At 38.7% G+C, this 19,682-nt stretch overlaps 1 protein-coding gene across 2 annotated transcripts in view; it reads left to right on the top strand.

The window, feature by feature from the left end:
* Positions 1-16,013, top strand: part of RNF125 (ring finger protein 125) — a 46,938-nt gene extending 30,925 nt beyond the window's left edge. The window contains exons 5-6 of one of the 2 annotated variants that reach the window (XM_075993573.1): positions 9,045-9,119; positions 12,872-16,013. In XM_075993573.1, the coding sequence (XP_075849688.1) occupies positions 9,045-9,119; positions 12,872-12,958 (162 nt within the window). In that variant the 3' untranslated portion in view covers positions 12,959-16,013. Of the gene's footprint in view, positions 1-9,044; positions 9,153-12,871 lie in introns of both variants that reach the window. The other variant, XM_012782566.3, reaches the window with a different exon arrangement.
* The last annotated feature ends 3,669 nt before the right edge of the window (positions 16,014-19,682 follow it).

Genomic DNA, 19,682 nt, shown 5'->3' with positions numbered 1-19,682 from the left:
TGCTGCCTCAGCCTCCCAAGTAGCTGGGACTACAGGCATGCGCCACCATGCCCGGCTAATTTTTTTTTTTTTGTATATATATATATATATTAGTTGGCCAATTAATTTCTTTCTATTTATAGTAGAGATGGGGTCTCGCTCTTGCTCAGGCTGGTTTCGAACTCCTGACCTCGAGCAATCCGCCCACCTCGGCCTCCCAGAGTGCTAGGATTACAGGCGTGAGCCACCACGCCCAGCCTTACCCTTATTCTTAATGGGATAATGGAGAGGTGTCTTTTTAAAGACCCTGGTGAGAACCAGTTCAGAAAGACTGGGATGGGGACAGGATGCTTGAATCCATGTACACATGGAGCAGGATCCAATCCGTTTCTGTGTCTTTGGTGTTTGCTATGACAGACTTTGAGAAACATGTCCTAATGTACCCATGTTAGATGCTCACATCTATGACCCTGATGATCAAAGGTCATATGTTCTTATGAATATTTCTGTACATTTTATGTATTCTTAGAAGCCCTTACATTGGTAATTCTCAACCTGTGCTCTGTCCCAGCATATGTAAAGAATATAATATTGAACAAAATCATTATGTTCCCATAAGTAATAGTGATTCATGAAGGTGGGTGAGTACTCCCCTAGGGAGAGAAGGTGATTGTATCAGAATTTAGGGAAGAAGGAGTGGTATATAATTGAAAACGAACTCTCATCTGATTCTGTGTATCAGTAACTATTCTTTTCCCATCCCTAACTGGCCTAAATACTCTGGTATAGGAACTGATATGAATTAGAAGGCATTTTTTAAAAAAGAAAAACAAACAAACAAAAACAAACTTTAAGCAGCAAAAGCTCTATCAGAAGAGAAAGAAAATTACTGGACATCTTTATCCTAAAAACTAGTTCTTTATTCATGAGGTGTCTGCTATGTGCTAGGAATTACACTAGGTGCAAGGCATAAGGAAATAAGAGATATATGATTTGCCCTTGCCCTAAAGGATCTTTTAAGGGGGAAGAAAATTTAAATAATATTTTATTTAATCTGCAAAGTGTCTATTTTATTCCTACTTTAGAGAAGAAGTATTATTAATTAGTCGGGCATGGTGGTGCATGCCTGTAGTCCCAGCTACTCGGGAGGCTGAGCCAGAAGGATCGCTTGAGCCCAGGAGTTTGAGGTTGCTGTGAGCTAGGCTGACGCCACGACACTCTAGCTGGGGCAACAGAGTGAGACTCTGTCTCAAGAAAAAAAGAATGAAAGCACTGATGTGTATATCTGGAGTCTCACTCTGTTGCCTGGGTAGCTGGGACTGCAGGCATGTGCCACCATGCCCGACTAATTTTTTTTTTCTATATATATTAGTTGGCCAATTAATTTCTTTCTATTTATAGTAGAGACGGGGTCTCGCTCTTGCTCAGGCTGGTTTTGAACTCCTAACCTCGAGCAATCCACCTGCCTCGGCTTCCCAGAGTGGTAGGATTACAGGCGTGAGCCACCATATCCCCGCTTTACTTCGTTTTTATAGTTCCAACATTGTTGCTCCCTATTAAAGAAAATCTAGCAGCAAGTAAATAATATTAAATCCTCTTAAGAAAACATTTAAATACTTTCTCCAGATAGGGAAAGCCCGCTGATCTTGAATAGAAATACTCCCATCCTAAATGAAAGCTTTTCAGTGTCTTGCAAAGCTAAGAACAAATAGAGTTAAGAAATTTTACTAATTTAAGAAAAATTCTTAATTCGAAGAAACTTAAGAAATTCCACTTATTCTGTGTGTCTTTCTGAAAGAATTTTTTTTTACATCACATAGAAAGTTTTTTTTCCTGGAATTCCCAAGGACTCTCTTCAGCATTCCTGAAAAGGAGAGTAGGTAAATCATGTAGGAGAAAGGAGAGATTTTATTATCTTATAAAGTGGACAGACTTTGGGTATTGACTCCTTGTGAATCTAGACTGTTCTAAAATTGTCCTACAAAGCTCAGAGAAAATGACTCACATGAATAAAGAACATAGTGGGAAAATTTCAGACTTCTCATGGATTATACTAGAAGAATGAGCACAGGTGCAAAAGAAACTCAATGCACTTGGCTTCATGCCAACAGTGATTTTGACAAAAAATTGCAAATCTTCTCCCCCAGCTCTCTGTCCAGAGCTTATACATAATAGACATACAACAGCATTTCTATTTTATAGCGTACTTGGGCTCTTTGTAGTATTGAGCCAATGAAGATTTTTATATGATCATAGAGAGAAGCCTTCTCAGAGGTAATCTAATGCAGCCTCCCTCTTAAGATAGTAAGTGATTTACTTTGTCAGTGCTTGAAATTTTCCAGAATGGTAACCTAGTTACAAGAGTTTTATTTCTAGATGTCTCGACATCTTGATTTTCCTTCTGTATCTATTGCAGTTTATTGATGTTTCCCTTACCTAGCACTTAAAATAGAACACAGTGCTCCAAGAATGGTCAGTGAATGCAGAATAGAAGGACCATCAACCATTACTCAAGATAATTGAATACTATCTGTGCTGTTCATTATTTAGCATTTCACTAGCTTTTTAAATGATTAGTCATACTTCTGGTCTGATAATGATTCTCAGTAAAATGAAACTCCCAAAAGACTTTTTTGTATAGGTACTGGAGTTAAGGAAGGTGTTTATCTATTTCAACCTAGGTATTAGATGTAGAATTTCTCATTTATTCCCCTACTGTTCATTTTGTTTCTCTAAAAGGAATTACATTTTCTTTAAGACAGTGGTCCTCAAACTTTATCATGCATCAGAATGACCTGGAATGCTTACTTAACTACAGATTGCTAAGCCCCTAGCCCTAGAGTGTCTAATTTAGTAGGTCTGAGCTGCAGCCTGAAAATTTGCACTTCTTTTATTTATTTATTTATTTTTTGAGATAGAGTCTCACTCTGTCACCTGGGCTAGAGTGCCGTGGCTTCAGCCTAGCTCACAGCAACCTCAAATTCCTGGGTTCAAGCAATCCTTCTGCCTCAGCCTCCCAAGTAGCTGGGACTACCGGCATGTGTCACCATGCCCGGCTAATTTTTTTCTATATATTTTTTTATTGTCCAGCTAATTTTTCTATTTTTAGTAGAGATGGGGGTCTTGGTCTTGCTCAGGCTAGAGCAAGAGCTCCTGAGCTCAAATGATTCACCCACCTAGGCCTCCCAGAGTGCTAGGATTACTGGCGAGAGCCACCGAGCCTGGCCTGAAAATTTTCGCTTCTAATAAGTTGCCAGGTGATGCTGATGCTGCTGGTCTGAGGACCCCACCCTGAGAACCATTGCTTTGTTTCAAACGTTGAAGCAAGGGCAAGCTAGAAATAGGACTGTATTTTTTTATTTGATTCTTTGTTGACCAGCATTGCATAATCTATATTCTGGGGATTTGGAGGATAAATATCCTTTCAAAAGAATCTTCTTCATCTGATTAAAAGTGGAAAGAAACGTCTGCTTTCATACACATTAAGTGTACTTTTTGTTTTAATCCTATTAAAGCATCCTCTGTCAGGCGATCTGTCCCCTTTTTCTAGAGAGTGAGTACTTTTGGTCTTCAATTTGCTCATCTGTAAACAAAAGTAGAGAAAATGTACTCAAGGATGTTGGCTATCTTTGGCTTTATAGTTTTTTGAAAAGAAAGAATAATAAATGAATGTTAATTACAGGCCGGGCAAGGGGGCTCACGCCTGTAATCCTAGCACTCTGGGAGGCTGAGGTGGGTGGACCTTTGAGCTCAGGAGTTCAGGACCAGCCTGAACAAGAGCGAGACCCTGTCTCTACTAAAATTAGAAAGAAATTAGCTGGACAACTAAAAGTATATATAGAAAAAAAATTAGCCAGGCATGGTGGCACATGCCTATAGTCCCAGCTACTCGGGAGGCTGAGGCAGGAGGATCACTTGAGCCCAGGAATTTGAGGTTGCTGTGAGCCACAACACTCTAGCCCGGCCAACAGAATGAGACTCTGTCTCCAAAATAACGGTTAATTACAAAGGGACAATTTGGAATCAATAGGCTCAACACCAGAAGATATAAATCCCAAGGCTAAGGGGAATCAACTGAAGGCATCAGTAGGATGGGGTGAGGTTCTTCCCTAAGCTGTTAGGTCGCAAATCGGGACAGGTAGATGTCCTGATCTACTGTGCATTGACCTGCACAGTGAATGGGCTGTGAGCCCATCTACTAAGGACCTGCCCTCTAGTGAGTACCAGGACATGACACTGTCACAATGTCTGATAAATGGGAGGCTATCGGACATGACACTGTCACCATGTCTGATAAATAGGAGGCTATCATAGAAATAGTTTTCAATTATCTGAAGTTGGTAGCAGCTTCTAAGATAGTGGCTGTTATTAGCCTATTGCATTCACCATCAGAAGTCCATACTGAGAAGAGGCCAACATCTTTGGAATGTAACTGTACAGTTGTTGGTTCCTGATAGAAATAGCATGGCCTGGGAGCATGGAATAGAGACAAATAATAAAGGATGGCTGATGCTAGGATATTGGCAACATTAGGGTGAGTGTAAGTGAATACTTAGGTTTTTATGTAATGATCAGTCTGTCTCTCACCTACCGTTTTTGTTTTCCCCTTCCCATTCTTCCCTCAGGTCAAATCTCACAGTTTAAGAAACAAAAGATGTTTTTGAGTAGTACAGACTTCAGCCTGTTGTTTTGCAGTGTCCTTCTGGTGGATGTTTCTTCAGTCACACAATTAAGTTTTATGTACACCAGAGACTGAAACCTGCATTTGTTCCCTATTAACATAAGGCTAAAACCAAAACCTTTTCTGCTTATAATTCCAAGTTTTCCGTATCTCTGTCCTCCACTACACTCTAATCAGCTCTTCAATGGTAGGACCCATGGGCGTGGTCATCTCTGCGCCTCTGAGTCCTGGTGTCATCCTACAGAATTGCCTACAGACACCATGTTAGGTGCTTGAGTTAGTACTGAGCAGAGGTGGCACCAGCTTATCCTTCTAAACTCTTCTCTCGCCACTTCCCCACCACACCCTTCCTTCAGCTACACTGAGCTTTTCCCATTACCTAAGCAGGGCCGGTCCCTTTACGACTTCCTGCCTCTTCCCACATTGATTCCCCTGCCTGTGATGCTCCTGGCTGCTGGGCTGGCTGGCTCATTCTCCAAGTCAGAGGCAGCTCAGCTGAAGCCTTTCCAGGCTTCCTGAGCAAAATTTATAATTCCCTTTTTAGATCTTAAACAATTGTCTGTTCATATCTTGGCTGTAGTGCTTGCTATACTATATTGGAATTATCTGCTTAAGTGACAATGATGGCAACCATTTATTACTTGTGCCAAAGACTGAGCTAATATAATGACTGAGCCTCATAATATTAAATGATGAATTACTTGAAATCTACCAACAGTCCTTGGGCACAAATAATACTCATTTTACAGGTTAAGATTGATTACTTGCCAACGGTAAGTCTGTGAGAAGTTGAGATGATATTGGAAACTATTTTCTGGATACCAGGAATGTAGGGGTCCGCAGGACACATGTAGTTTCTTCCCTCAGGGAGCCCCAACTCTTCAAGGACAGGGATCAGATAGATAGTAGTAAATGTTTGGCATTTATGGAATGCCTACTTTGCACCTGTCACATAAAGGACCAGAGTGTTGAATGAACAAATTTCTATAACTGGTGTTCCTTCTCTCACACCTTGAAATGTTAATAATATTGTTCTTCTGTTAAAATATTTCTTGGTCTCAGCTCTGTTTTTATTATATATAGTAGTCTCAGGATAGGATAAATGCTATCTTGGTATAGCTAGTGTTGTCAATTAAGCAAAGTAGCTAGCACTGGAATATCATAAATGATTATAAAATAATAATAATTTAAAGTATGTAATTTTATTATAAACAAGACATAAAGATTAATGGAGTCAAACAAAATTCAGAAATTGGCCTTTATTTATAGAAATTGAACATATTGAAACTGAGGTCCTCATAAAACAATAAGAAAGAAAAGAATAATATTAAAAGAGAGCATTTAAATTAAAAAAAAATGTTATCATCCAAGCTGATAAATTGGATACTGTTAGAATGTGAGAAAAAGACCCCAAAACATTGGATTATCTATTGAAGGCCTGGATTACAGATTACAGTCTGATACTTATAGCTGGGTAAATTCAAGCTAGTTTTTCTTCCCTCTGAAATTGCACTGATGTACAAAATAAGGATAACAATTCACTGTGAGGATGAAATGAAAATACTACCTAATTCCCTGCCTAACAACACACACTTGGCATTCATGATGAGTCTGCATATCATAGTTTTAAAAATTAACACATGAACATCTGTATCTAAATATTCAGTATTATCTATAAATTCATACCATAGCAGCTTTATTTGTAACAAACAAAAACTGGAAACAATGCAGACATTCTTCAAAAGGTAAATGGATAACCAAACTGTGAGCTATCCATACCATGGAATAACACTCATCAATAAAAAGCAAGGAACTATTGATGTACCCAACAACTTCGATGGATCTCAGAGTCATTGTGCTCAGTGGAAAAAACCAATCTCAAGAAGTTAAATACTGCCAGGTGCAGTGGCTCATGCCTATAATCCTAACACTCTAGAGGCCAGAGTAGGAGGATTGATTGAGGCCAGGCATTCAAGACCAGCTTGAGCAATATAGCAACACCCCAGCTCTATAAAAAATATAAAAATTAGGCCAGGCGCAGTGGCTCACGCCTGTAATGCTAGCACTCTGGGAGGCCGAGGCGGGCGGATTGCTCGAGGTCAGGAGTTCGAAACCAGCCTGAGCAAGAGTGAGACCCCGTCTCTACTCTAAACAGAAAGAAATTAATTGGCCAACTAATATATATAGAAAAAAAATTAGCCGGGCATGGCGGCGCATGCCTGTAGTCCCAGCTACTCGGAAGGCTGAGGCAGGAGGATTGCTTGAGCCCAGGAGTTTGAGGTTGCTGTGAGCTAGGCTGATGCTACGGCACTCACTCTAGCCTGTGCAACAAAGTGAGACTCTGTCTCAAAAAAAAAAAAAAAAAAAAAAAATTTAAAATTAGCTGGGCATAGTGGTGCATACAGATAGTCCCAGCTACTTGGAAGGCTTGGAAGGCAAGAGGATCACTTGAGCCCAGGAGTTTGAGGTTGCAGCGAGCTATGATCATGCCACTGCCCTCATGCCTGGGCTCTCCACAAAAGAAAAAAAAGTTAAATACTTTATAACAGCAGTCCCCAACCTTTTTGGCCCCAGGGATAGGTTTAATGGGAGACAGTTTTTCCACAAGACTGGGGAAAGTCGGGGTGGTTTCGAGATGATTCTAGCACATTGCGTTTATTGTGCACTTTATTTCTGTTATTATTACATTGTTAACCTCTCTGCTGATGATAATCTGCATTTGCAGCCACTCCCCAGTGCTAGTATCACCGCCTCAGCTCCATCTATGCAGATCATCAGGCATTAGATTCTCATAAGGAGCACACAACCTAGATCTGTCATATGTGCAGTTTACAGTAGGGTTCAAGCTTCCACCAGAATTTAATGCCGCTACTGATCTGACAGGAGGCGGAGCTCAGGTGGGGATGCCAGCGATGGACGTGGCTGTAAATACAGACGCAGCTTCGCTCCCTCACTGGCTTGCTGCCCGCTTACCTCCTGCTGTGGGGCCGGGTTCCTAACAGGCCATGGTTGTGGCCCGGGGCTTGGGGACAGTAGCTGTATAATTCTATTTATATAGCACTCTCAAAATGATGAAATTACAGAAGCAGAGAACAGATCAGAAGTTAGGGAAAGAGGAAGAAGTAAAAGGGTAACAGCACAGTGGAGTTTTCTTCATAGTAACAGAACAGTTCTATATCTTGATTGTGTTGTGGTTGTACAAATCTATATATGTTATACAACTTCGTAGAAGTATACACACACACACACACACACACACACACACCTAAAAATATGACTATATATAAAAACTGGTGGATCTAAGTAAAGTCTGTTAGTCTGGTTAATTGCCAATTTCCTGATTTCAACAATGTCCTGTAGTTATGTCAGATGTTACCATTTGGGGAAGCTAGGTGATGGGGACATGAGATCTCTCTGCATTATTTTTATAATTTCTTGTGAGTTTATAAATATCTCAAAATGAAAAAGTTTTAAAGCTAGCCATTAATGGCTCTTAACTTAGGAAAATATATGTAAATAATAAGTAATGGTGCTGTGTTTTAACCTATTAATATATTGCTGATGGCAGGAAAAAGCTATAGAGCAATAGATACTGTGAACCATAAATGTTCATAACTGTTGACCTAGTGATCTCCATTTCTGGGCATTTATCCTAAGGAAATAATCCCCCAAAAGGTAAATAGTAGAGGTGATGTCATTTGCATTAACAAAATATCCACATACAAAGTATTCCAAGAGGTAGGCAACTAATTAAGTAAATTAAAGCATATCTACTAACTGTAATATTGTTTAAATAATAAATTGATAAATATGAAACAGATAGTTATACTGTTAAGTGTGCATATGGATGAGAAATGTATATGAAGAAATAAATGGCTCACGCCTGTAATCCTAGCACTCTGGGAGGCTGAGGCGGGCAGATTGCCCCAGGTCAGGAGTTCGAAACCAGCCTGAGCAAGAGCGAGACCCTGTCTCTACTATAAATAGAAAGAAATTAATTGGCCAACTAATATATATAGAAAAAATGAGCCGGGTGTGGTGGTGAATGCCTATAGTCCCAGCTACTCGGGAGGCTGAGGCAGGAGGATCGCTTGAGCCCAGGAGTTTGAGGTTGCTGTGAGCTAGGCTGATGCAATGGCACTCACTCTAGCCTGGGCAACAAATGCAGACTCTGTCTCAAAAAAAAAAGAGAGAAAGAAATGCAGTTTTATTTAATGTTTCTTTAACATTTATGCAATTTCATAACATAATACTGAAGTATGGCCAATGGATTTATAAAGTTAAAATTCACTTTGTTGAATCATTACTTATTTTTTAAAATTCTGACACTAAAGATTATTTTAAAAAAATTCTTTCTTGAACTCTTGGTCTTGTTTCTTTCCAGTTCTGTCCACTTTGCCGTTTAATACCTAATGAGAATCCAAGTATCTTCAATGGCAGTTTAATAAGACATTTGCAAGTTAGTCACACTTTGTTTTATGACGATTTCATAGTAAGTACATTTTCTTATTTTTACATTATGATTTTATGCTGTCTGTGTTAAGCTTACCTTCTTAATCCAAATGAATGAGAGGAAAAAAATGTGTATATAGCTAAAGTGTTAAGTGTTAGCATTAAGTCGGAAATCATGAAAATAAAGTGTTTTATAAATTTGAATGTTAATATTGAAGTGGTTATCTGCTTTGGACAAAATTATTCTCTTTGTGATCTAGATAGCCATTTATAAAGAACCAGATTTAACTTTTAAATTATTTTAACTTTTACTCTAGTCTCTAGTCTCTCCCTGTATATATTTACGATAATTGTTGAGTTGAGAACTTACATAGCTGAGAAGAAATCCCATGAATAATGAAATGGGCAAGGCTTGGTGGCCCACACCTGTAATCCTAGCACTTTGGGAGGCCAAGGTGAGAGAATTGCTTGAACCCAGGAGTTCAACACCAACGTGGCAATAGCGAGACCCCATCTCTACAAAAAGCAGGAAAATTAGCCAGGTGTGGTGGTGTGGGCTTGTTCTCTGAGCTATAGTATGAGTTATTCGGAAGGCTGAGAAGCAGGAGGATCCCTTGAGCCCAGAGCTGGAAGCTGCAGTGAGCTTCCATGACGCCACTGCACTCTAGCCTGGGCAACAGAGCAAGACCTGTCTCTCTCTCTCTCTCTCTCTATATATATATATATAATGGAATGGCTCAGAGTTTGTCCTACATCCAGTTGCTTTTATAGTATGTTGCATGGCTAATAATAGATTAGACATGACATTATGAATATAGTAAGACATATGGGCCTTCTCATTTTTTATTTTAAATTCCATGAAACACATAACGTGTGTTTATTGAAAAAAAAATTTTTTTTTTGAGACAGAGTTTCACTCTGTTGCCCAGGCTAGAGTGGGCATGGTGTCAGCCTAGATCACAGCAACCTCAAACACCTGGGCTCAAGCAATCCTCCTTCCTTAGCCTCCCAAGTAGCTGGGACTACAGGCATGTGCCACCATGCCCTGCTAATTTTTTCTTTTTCTTTTTTTTTGTTTTTTGAGACAGAGTTTTGCTTTGTTGCCCAGGCTAGAGTAAGTGCGGTGGCGTCAGCCTAGCTCACAGCAACCTCAAACTCCTGGGCTCAAGCAATCCTCCTGCCTCAGCCTCCCAAGTAGCTGGGACTACAAGCATGCTCCACCATGCCTGGCTAATATTTTCTATATACATTAGTTGGCCAATTAATTTCTTTCTATTTATAGTAGAGACAGGGTCTCGCTCTTGCTCAGGCTGGTCTCAAACTCTTGAGCTCAAACAGTCCTCCTGCCTCGGCCTCCCAGAGTGCTAGGGTTACAGGCCTGAGCCACCACGCCTGGCCGATTGAAAATTTTAAACAATAAAAATCTATTATGAAAACAATTTAAATGTACACAAAAGTATACAGAATAACATAATGAACCCCTGTTTACCCATGACCTGGCCTCAGTAACCAACTCATGATCAATCTCATTATATTAAGAGTTTTTAAAGTAGAAGAAAAGTGACATATAGTATGAATAGTCTTAATGCTCATCAATATATTTCTCATTGTCAGAAATTAGAATAAATAGCAAACAAAAACTTAACATATGCAATGGAACGATCTCTACTGGGGGAAAAGAAAAGTTAACGTAGCCTTTGCTCTACTTTGGTCCATATGTTGCCAGGTGGGGATAAGGCATTGTCCCCAAGTCCCTCTCAGCAAAGAAGTATTGCCTATTGTAAGGAAGAAAATCACTCACAGTCATGTTCTGAAATAATATATTTTATTTGTTACTTTTATCTAAATACATAAAATGTAAAGGGTTAAATTTAAATTTGGATATAATTGTTCCATGATTTCGACTGTTTTCTTTTTATGCAATCTCAAGATAAAATTTAATAATTGTCGAAGATTGTCATTTGAAACTTTTCTCTATGCTTTCTGATATGCCCATTGGAAAGAGCTATCTAGATCGGACACAAGAAGCTTGAGTTCTAACCTAGATTTAAGTAATAGCTCTGTCACAGCTGTATGTGACCTTGGGGAAGATATTTAACCTCTGAAGCTCAGTTTGTTTATTTGTTAGGTGCATAAAGCAAAAGCACCTACTCCCAAAAGCTCTTGTTTAGGATTAGGTAATGCATATAAAGTGGTTGGCACAGTTCAGCCACAGATGTTAGGCAATTTGGAGATGGGGTGGGAATAAGTAGGATTATTAGGACCACGTGAAGAATTGAACAAGCTACATGACAGAGGCTTCGTATTCTCCACTCCATCTCTTCTCTCGTAAGGCACACAGGTTCTAGAACCTGGTTTGGGTCCATGGGTTCTCATTGCTAACATAAAGGGTTCCCCTTTATCTCAACTCTATAAGATGTTCGAAAAGCAGGTCGATTCCATGCCTGTCTAGTTACTCATGTTCCATCTATGCTCAAGATCTTTCAGACGAAGGATGACCCCAGAGCTAGTCAGGATGAAGCTACTTTGATAAGAATATTTTCAGCCACTCAAAACCATATTCTTGGGTTTGGAAAGTGAGCCTGAAGTAGTGTTCTTTGTTTTGATTTTTTGTTTCCTGAGCTACCCTGGACTAAGCTAGACACTTTATGCATATTATTATCTCATTTTATTCCTTGCAGCAACTTCTGTGAGGTGAATATTTTTATCCTCATTTAACTGTGAAATATCTGAAGCTCAAAGATTAACTAAATTGCCTAAGAACAAGCCGGTATCATGTCCAAACCTTGTGCTCCACTGTCCTTTATGGCTTTCCTTTGGATTTTGTTTATTTGTTTTTATGTTTTGGAATGGACTTTGAATGGAGATTTCAGTTTTGTTGTTTGTTAATTATGGAAGAGAAGAGGGATTGCAGAGGGTAGGGTTCTTAACGGTTTTTGTTTTATTTATAGAATGTGCTGACTTTGAATTCCATTTTGATACATAGGGAAATGAGGAGAAAGAGAGTTTTGTTTTCAACAATTTTTTTTTTCTTTCAGAAATAGATATTCATTCACAATAGTATTGCTGGCATTGAGGAATCCTGTGGGAACACCTTACCTCCATGGGACATGTGTGTGTGGAACATAGCTCTCTGACCAGCATTTGTAATGTTGACTAAAAACTACTAATTATATCAGATAAAAACTTCAAATAACAGTAACTAGTTGGCTAGGCGCCGGTGGCTCACGCCTGTAATCCTAGCACTCTGGGATGCTGAGGCGGGCAGATTGCTCCAGGTCAGGAGTTCGAAACCAGCCTGAGCACGAGCGAGACCCTGTCTCTACTATAAATAGAAAGAAATTAATTGGACAACTAATATATATAGAAAAAATTAGCCAGGCATGGTGGCGTATGCCTGTAGTCCCAGCTACTCGGGAGGCTGAGGCAGCAGGATTGCTTGAGCCCAGGAGTTTGAGGTTGCTGTGAGCTAGGCTGACACCACGGCACTCACTCTAGCCTGGGCAACAAAGTGAGACTCTGTCTCAAAAAAAAAACAAAAACAGTAACTAGTTAATTGATATAGACAGTTAAGTGAAATGGAAAATGTATTAGCCCCAAGGCAAAAGTCCTGGGTTCTGTGACAGGCTTTGTGTAACCTTGGACGTAACTTAGGGCTTTAGTTTCCTGCAAAATGAGGTCATGGCGTTGACCATCATCCACTCACTTTCTGAAATACTTTTGACTCTGGATGTTTCTAATCATTTTTCTTTATTGTAGGATTTTAATATAATCGAGGAAGCTCTTATCCAAAGAGTCTTAGACCGGTCACTTCTTGAATATATGAATCGCTCGAGCACAACATAATTTTATTAAAAGGAAGAGGAAGGGGACCATTCGACTGCACCATAAGATGCTGCTCAAACAGTTGTAGAGGGATTGTCAATGTTTGATGGACGAAAATGTACAACAGAGTTATATGTTTGCCTATGTTTATTGGTAGAGTGTATTTAAAAACTGCTTTCATTTTGATGGTTTAAATCTGTCTTACATTCTTGAGTTTCTAAGACATTTAACAACAAAAATTTAAGCTACGTCAGTCAATATATGCAAGAGACACAGGCTATGTATGTAGGTGGAGGGTCTCTATTTGCAAATTTGATGATACTGAGTGTAATACTACATATTAATAACGATCATCATGGTTAGGCATGAATACTAATCTTTGTTCTATGTGAAAAGATGGAGAGTGAAGCAAAGTACAGACATTCAAGGAAATATGAAATCTGTTCCAATGCTCTTGTTTTAATCTCTAATATAATAACACGAATAATTTTGTATGGGAGTAGGAAAGGAAAATTTTGGAAATCCACAAAGTTCATTTAACCAAACTGTATTACATAATACTGTAACAAAATAAATGTTGTGTTAGAAAAGTATACTTAATTCTTTGACTTTTTATAACTATACACACATAGGAGAATTTAATACTATATTTTTCAAAGTTTTATAGCTTATTATTTAGAAACATTTCTGTAATATAGGCAATTTCTTAAGAACCATTATCTGATATTTATAGTGGAAGTATTCACATCCATAATTTTTAGTGGAAAACCCTAAGGGCTTTGATTTCTTTTTAAAGTTTAACCCTTTAGAAATTACAAAATAAAACACAAATGCTGAAAGCTAAACACAAAATTATAGCCTAATGCATTATTATAAGGAAACACTTTATTAGATTTATATTTTATATTTCTTTTTAATCTGCAAGTTCCTCCTTCCGTCCTTTTGCTTAAAATTTACCTATTGAAGAACCTGGTCTTAGGACCTATAGGTTTCCTGCAATCTGTATTTTGCTAATTGTGCACTCATGATGCAATTTAACATGTTTCTCTGTCCTCTGGATATTGGCACATGGATTCAAAGGTTTGAACAGACTCAGGTTCAATCTTTTTGGCAAGACTGTAATAGGTCATGGTCTGTTCTTTCATCAGAGGGCACATAATGTCTTTTCTCTTTTTGCAACATTAGCTGAAATTGATAGTCAAAGCTTAGATCTGCTCATTCCTTATAGGTTGGGGAATATTCTAATTCTATCATTTCTTTGGGTTTTTTTGTTTATTTGTTTGTTTGTTTGTTTTGAGACAGTCTTGCTCTGTTGCCTGGGCTAGACTACAGTGGCATCAGCCTAGCTCATAGTGACCACAAACTCCTGGGCTCTCATGCCGCTTCAGGTTCCCCAAGAGCTAGGAGTACAGGCATGCGCCACCATGCCCAGCTAATTTTTTCTGTTTTTAGTAGAGATAGGGTGTCACTCTTGCTCAGGCTGGTCTTGAACTCCTGACCTCAAGCAATCCTCCTGCCTCAGCCTCCCAGAGTGCTAGGATTACAGGTGTGAGCCACGTGCCTGGCCTATAACTTCTCATTTTTATCCTCCACTTAGTCTCAGCTCTTCAAGTAACTATGTATTTAATGCTTGCTACAAGTCTTTATTTGGTGGCCCTGGCTGTTTTTCATGTTTGGCTCTTTAATGACGAATCCAGGCCATAGATTAGTATCTTCATCTTGAAAGGAAGCAAAGGAGCTATGAAGACAATTGATACCAACTCTTGAGGATAAAACGTTATTTGACTAGAGTTAACTCTTTAATTATAATCATTTACAAACTTTTTTTGTTCCTTACACGTAAGTATAGTCATCATCATGGTGCCCCAATTATTCTGTAAAAAATTATCCATAATTTCTTAAAAGTCTTGCTACTACTCTTCTTCCATCCAGTACAAGATAATTGAGAAAATGTAAAGCTGGCTGAAATCTAGGGAGCTTCATATTCTCCCTTTTAGATACTGGTTTCAGGCTTGCTTTTCACAGCTACTGACCAGTAACAACTGATTTTTAGTTTCCCAGCCTCTCTACCTTCAAGTTAGACGTATCACACCATAAAACAAAACCTGTTGGACAAAAAAGCAAAGGGAAAAGAATTTTTCAGAAACAATCATCAGACTGAAAATCTAGCCCCTGAAAAATAAAAGAACATTATTTCTGAGCATTTGTACTGACTATCCAAACAAATCCATGTTAATGCAGAGCAAAAGAAAAGGCATCTTTACATCTGTAAAACTTGAAAACATTTTAAAACTTTCAAATGAAGCTTTAAGTCATCTGCCACTATTAACCTCAGTATAGCATTTCTGAAGCTTGTCCTTGGATTCCTCTTAGGATAATTTTGCCACCTACAGGACAGATTAGGTGCTGGCCACCTGAATTATTTTGTGTTCTGAATTATTTTGAGTTATAAAATGGTGAAGTACAAATATCCATTGTTTTACTGTGCCTTTCGCCTTTTATAAAGAGGAATTTATAATTCATTGTTTTAAAAATGAAAATCTGTTTGAAACTACTGACTATCAAAAAAGTTTCACTCTATAGCACCTTAGGATACAACTTTTTCAAGGCCTTATGAGGGAAAAACTGATTCACATGTTGTTATTCTAAAGCTAAATTCTTCTAACCCTACAAAAACCTATGGAGATTTCCCTTTCATATAATTTTGCACCCAAGTTTCTAAAATGTAGGTTGAAAAATTGGATTGATTGTGAATCTATGGTAAAAATACGGTTTGGGGTCAGATCTCCTAAGAGATCCTGTCCCCAGTGAGGTTGCATTTCTTTACCTTTAATGGGTGCTAATTGTCTTTCATTTGGAAGTGAATTTGCCCCAGTTATTGATTGTTTATCAGAGAATTGGTATCTTCGAACATTGAAGGTATTTTAAAAAGTCACTAAAAGATTCATTCTTTTATTATTCAACCACAAAAAAAATCTGTATAATGATCAGAATTTAAAATGTATGATTCTTTTTTTCTGTAAATATGTGTGATTGTGAGAAATAAAGAATGGCAGGACCATTGCTTTCATTAAAATATCTACTGTGTTTATTCTTAAATATTTTTTTTTACATTTTTTTAAATTTCAGCATATTATGAGGGTACAAATGTTTAGGTTCCGTGTGTTGCTTCCCCACGCCCCCCACCCCCGCTGGAGTCAGACCTTCAAGTATGTCCATCCTCCAGATGGTGCACATTGCACTCATTATGTATATATATACCCATCCCCTCCTCCCCCCTCCCATCTGCTCGATGCCAGATAAATGTTATTCATTTATGTCTACTTAGGTGTTGATCAGTTAATGCCAATTTGCTGGTGAATTTATGTGGTGCTTGTATTTCCATTCTTGGGATACTTCACTTAGTAGAATGGGTTTCAACTCTATCTAGGAAAATACGAGAAGTGCTATATCTCCACTGTTTTTTATGGCTGAATAAAACTCCATGGTATATATATATATATATACCACATTTTATTAATCCACTCATGTATTGATGGGCACTTGGGTTGCTTCCACATCTTTGCAATTGTGAATTGTGCTGCTATAAACATTAGAGTGCAAATGTCTTTTTTATAGAGTGTCTTTTGTTCTTTTGGGTAGATGCCCAATAATGGGATTGTTGGATCAAATGGTAGATCTACTTGTATCGCTTTAAGGTATCTCCATATTGCTCTCCACAGAGATAGTTTGCAGTCCCATATTCTTAAATATTGATCTTGATAAATTGTTTTACACAAAGCTAACACAATTTTTAAATTGTTATCATTGAGCAACATCTGTAACAAAAATTATATATTCATTTAGGCCATTATTTCTCAACCAGGGGTAATTTTGCCTCTCCGTGGACATTGGCAATGTCTAGAGACATTCTTTGTTGTCATAAATGGGTGTGGTGTGCTGTTGGCCTGGGGTCTGGATAGAGTCCAGGGATACTGCTCAACATTTCACAGTTTACAAAACAGACCCTCACGATAAACAACTATCCTGCCCAAAATGTCAGTAGTGCAAAGGTTTAGAAACCCTGATTTGGCCAAAGTAATACTGAGCACCATGGAATTCTTATTCTGCTACCAAGAGGCTTCACTAAAACTTAAAAGGTAAGGTGTAGATGGATTCTGTATATCTTACTCCCTGCTAAATCCATACTAAGTTTGAGTGGCTGTAGCCGTCATGTGTACTAATGAGTCATGAACATATGAATTCTTGGGTTTTTCATGATAAGAGGTACAGGTATTGACAAAAAGGTTGAGAAGATTTACCTTTATCACATAGATTATTGAAATAAGTAAGACAAAATGTTACAAAGGGACATCTATGCCTGAGATCTTTTTTTTTTTTTTTTGAGACAGAGTCTCACTCTGTTGCCCAGGCTAGAGTGTGTGCCGTGGCGTCAGTCTAGCTCACAGCAACCTCAAACTCCTGGGCTCAAGCAATCCTCCTGCCTCAGCCTCCCGAGTAGCTGGGACTACAGGCATGTGCCACCATGCCCGGCTAATTGTTTCTATATATATTAGTTGGCCAATTAATTTCTTTCTATGTATAGTAGAGACGGGGTCTCACTCTTGCTCAGGCTGGTTTCGAACTCCTGACCTCAAGCAATCCGCCCGCCTCAGCCTCCCAGAGTGCTAGGATTACAGGCGTGAGCCACCGCGCCCAGCCTATATAATTGCATCTTTATAACCTCCCCAGATGTACAGAATTAGAATCTCTGAAATTACAATGGATTCATCAGCAAGGCATCAAAATGTATTCAAATCTGTCCATTTCTCACCATCTCCATTTCTTCAATTCTGCTCCATCCATCATGGTCTCTTGCCTGGTTTCCCTACAGCCATATAATTGACCTCCCTGCCCCTACTTACGATGTATGGTCTCTTCTTCATATAGCAGTCAGAGAGATCTTCAAACAGCATGAATCTGATTGTGCCACGCTCCCTCCTCACTGCTTAAAATGCTCTAAGGCTGTGGTCCTCAACCCCCAGTTAGGGACCACTCCCCCCTACCCCAATTCATCTGTGGAAAAATTGTCTTCCATGAAGCAGGTCCCTGGTGCCCAAAAGGTCGGGGACCTCAGCTCTAAGGGCTTCCTATTATTACTAGAATAAAATCCAAAAGCCTTTCCATGCCCTTCAAAACCCTTCACAATCTGGCCCCTGCCTACCTCTTCAGCTTCTCCTCACTCCACTCTACACTTCAGCCACATTGGTTTTGGGGTTCATTAAACACACCAAGCTGGCCGGGCGTGGTGGCTCACGAGGCCGAGGCGGGCGGATTACTCGAGGTCAGGAGTTCGAAACCAGCCTGATCAAGAGTGAGACCCCGTCTCTACTATACATAGAAAGAAATTAATTGGCCAACTAATATATATAGAAAAAAATTAGCCGGGCATGGCGGCGCATGCCTGTAGTCCCAGCTACTCGGGAGGCTGAGGCAGGAGGATCGCTTGAGCCCAGGAGTTTGAGGTTGCTGTGAGCTAGGCTGATGCCACGGCACTCACTCTAGCCTGGGCAACAAAGTGAGACTCTGTCTCAAAAAAAAAAAAAAAAAAAAAAAAAAACACCAAGCGTATAGTGGTTCCTGTATCTTGGCACTTTCTATTCCTCCTGTTTGAAAAGCTCTTTCCCCAGTGTTAAACATGGCTGCCTTCTAATCATTCATCTCTCATCTTATAAAGGATTTCCCTCTTAATTCTAGCCAAAGTCACTCCCTCATTTTGTCTATTGTTCTATCGTAATTTCTTCATAACCATTGTTAAAATTTAAAGTTATCTATGTGCTTGTTTTCATTTTTATTGAGTGTCTCCCCTCCCTAGAATATAAATTCTTTGATTGCAGGTATTCATCACTAAGTTTCCCGACATCAAAAACTGTGGCACGCGGTAGGTACTTAGTAAATAACTTGTCTAATCTATCATAAGAGTTACTGATGATATAAAAACATGCACAAACATAATGCTTTTATTACATAAAGGTCATAAAAGTGATTTAAAATGTTAAGACCCTAGTAATCTAACTGAAATTCTTTATGAAACAAAGCAGATGTTAATTAGTAAGAATACTTCAATAGACAAATAAACAATAAACAAAGACAGTGGAGAAACATAGCTAGCTAGACACACGCATACAAAACATCCAAAATTCAGGAGGCTGAGACAGGAGGATAGCTTTAGCCCAGGAGTTGCAGGCTGTAGTGTGTGATGATTGAGCCTCTGAATAACTACTCTTCTCCAGCCTGGGCAATATAGTGAGAACTTGTCTCTTTAAAAAAACCTAAAAAGTCCAAATATTACAAGGAATCAAAAATATTAATTTGAACACCATAATGATGTACCATTTATCTTTCTTAGCATAATGTCTGGCATGGTGTAAACTCTCAAGTATAATATTTTTTAATCAACCTATTAACAGAATTTCTCAATTGATAATGCCCCATGAAAAGAAGATGTCATAAAACTCGCACATTATGCTGGTGATAGTGGTATAATTTACACATTTCAAAGAATTTGGGTAATGATATCTTACCTTTTGGCTCAGTAATTCTACTTACGGAAGTATTTCCTGGCACTCTAATCCAAAATAAAATCTATATGTGGGATGATATTTATTGCAACACCATTCATACATTCTTATTTTTTTTTTTTCACTGCTTCTTTGATCAGGTCCTTACTCAAAATAAGCTGTCCAAAATGATTTGACCTTTACGG

This window comes from Microcebus murinus, chromosome 17 (genome assembly GCF_040939455.1).
Source record: "Microcebus murinus isolate Inina chromosome 17, M.murinus_Inina_mat1.0, whole genome shotgun sequence".
Lineage (NCBI taxonomy): Eukaryota > Metazoa > Chordata > Mammalia > Primates > Cheirogaleidae > Microcebus > Microcebus murinus.
This window is presented reverse-complemented; position numbering and strand designations above follow the sequence as displayed.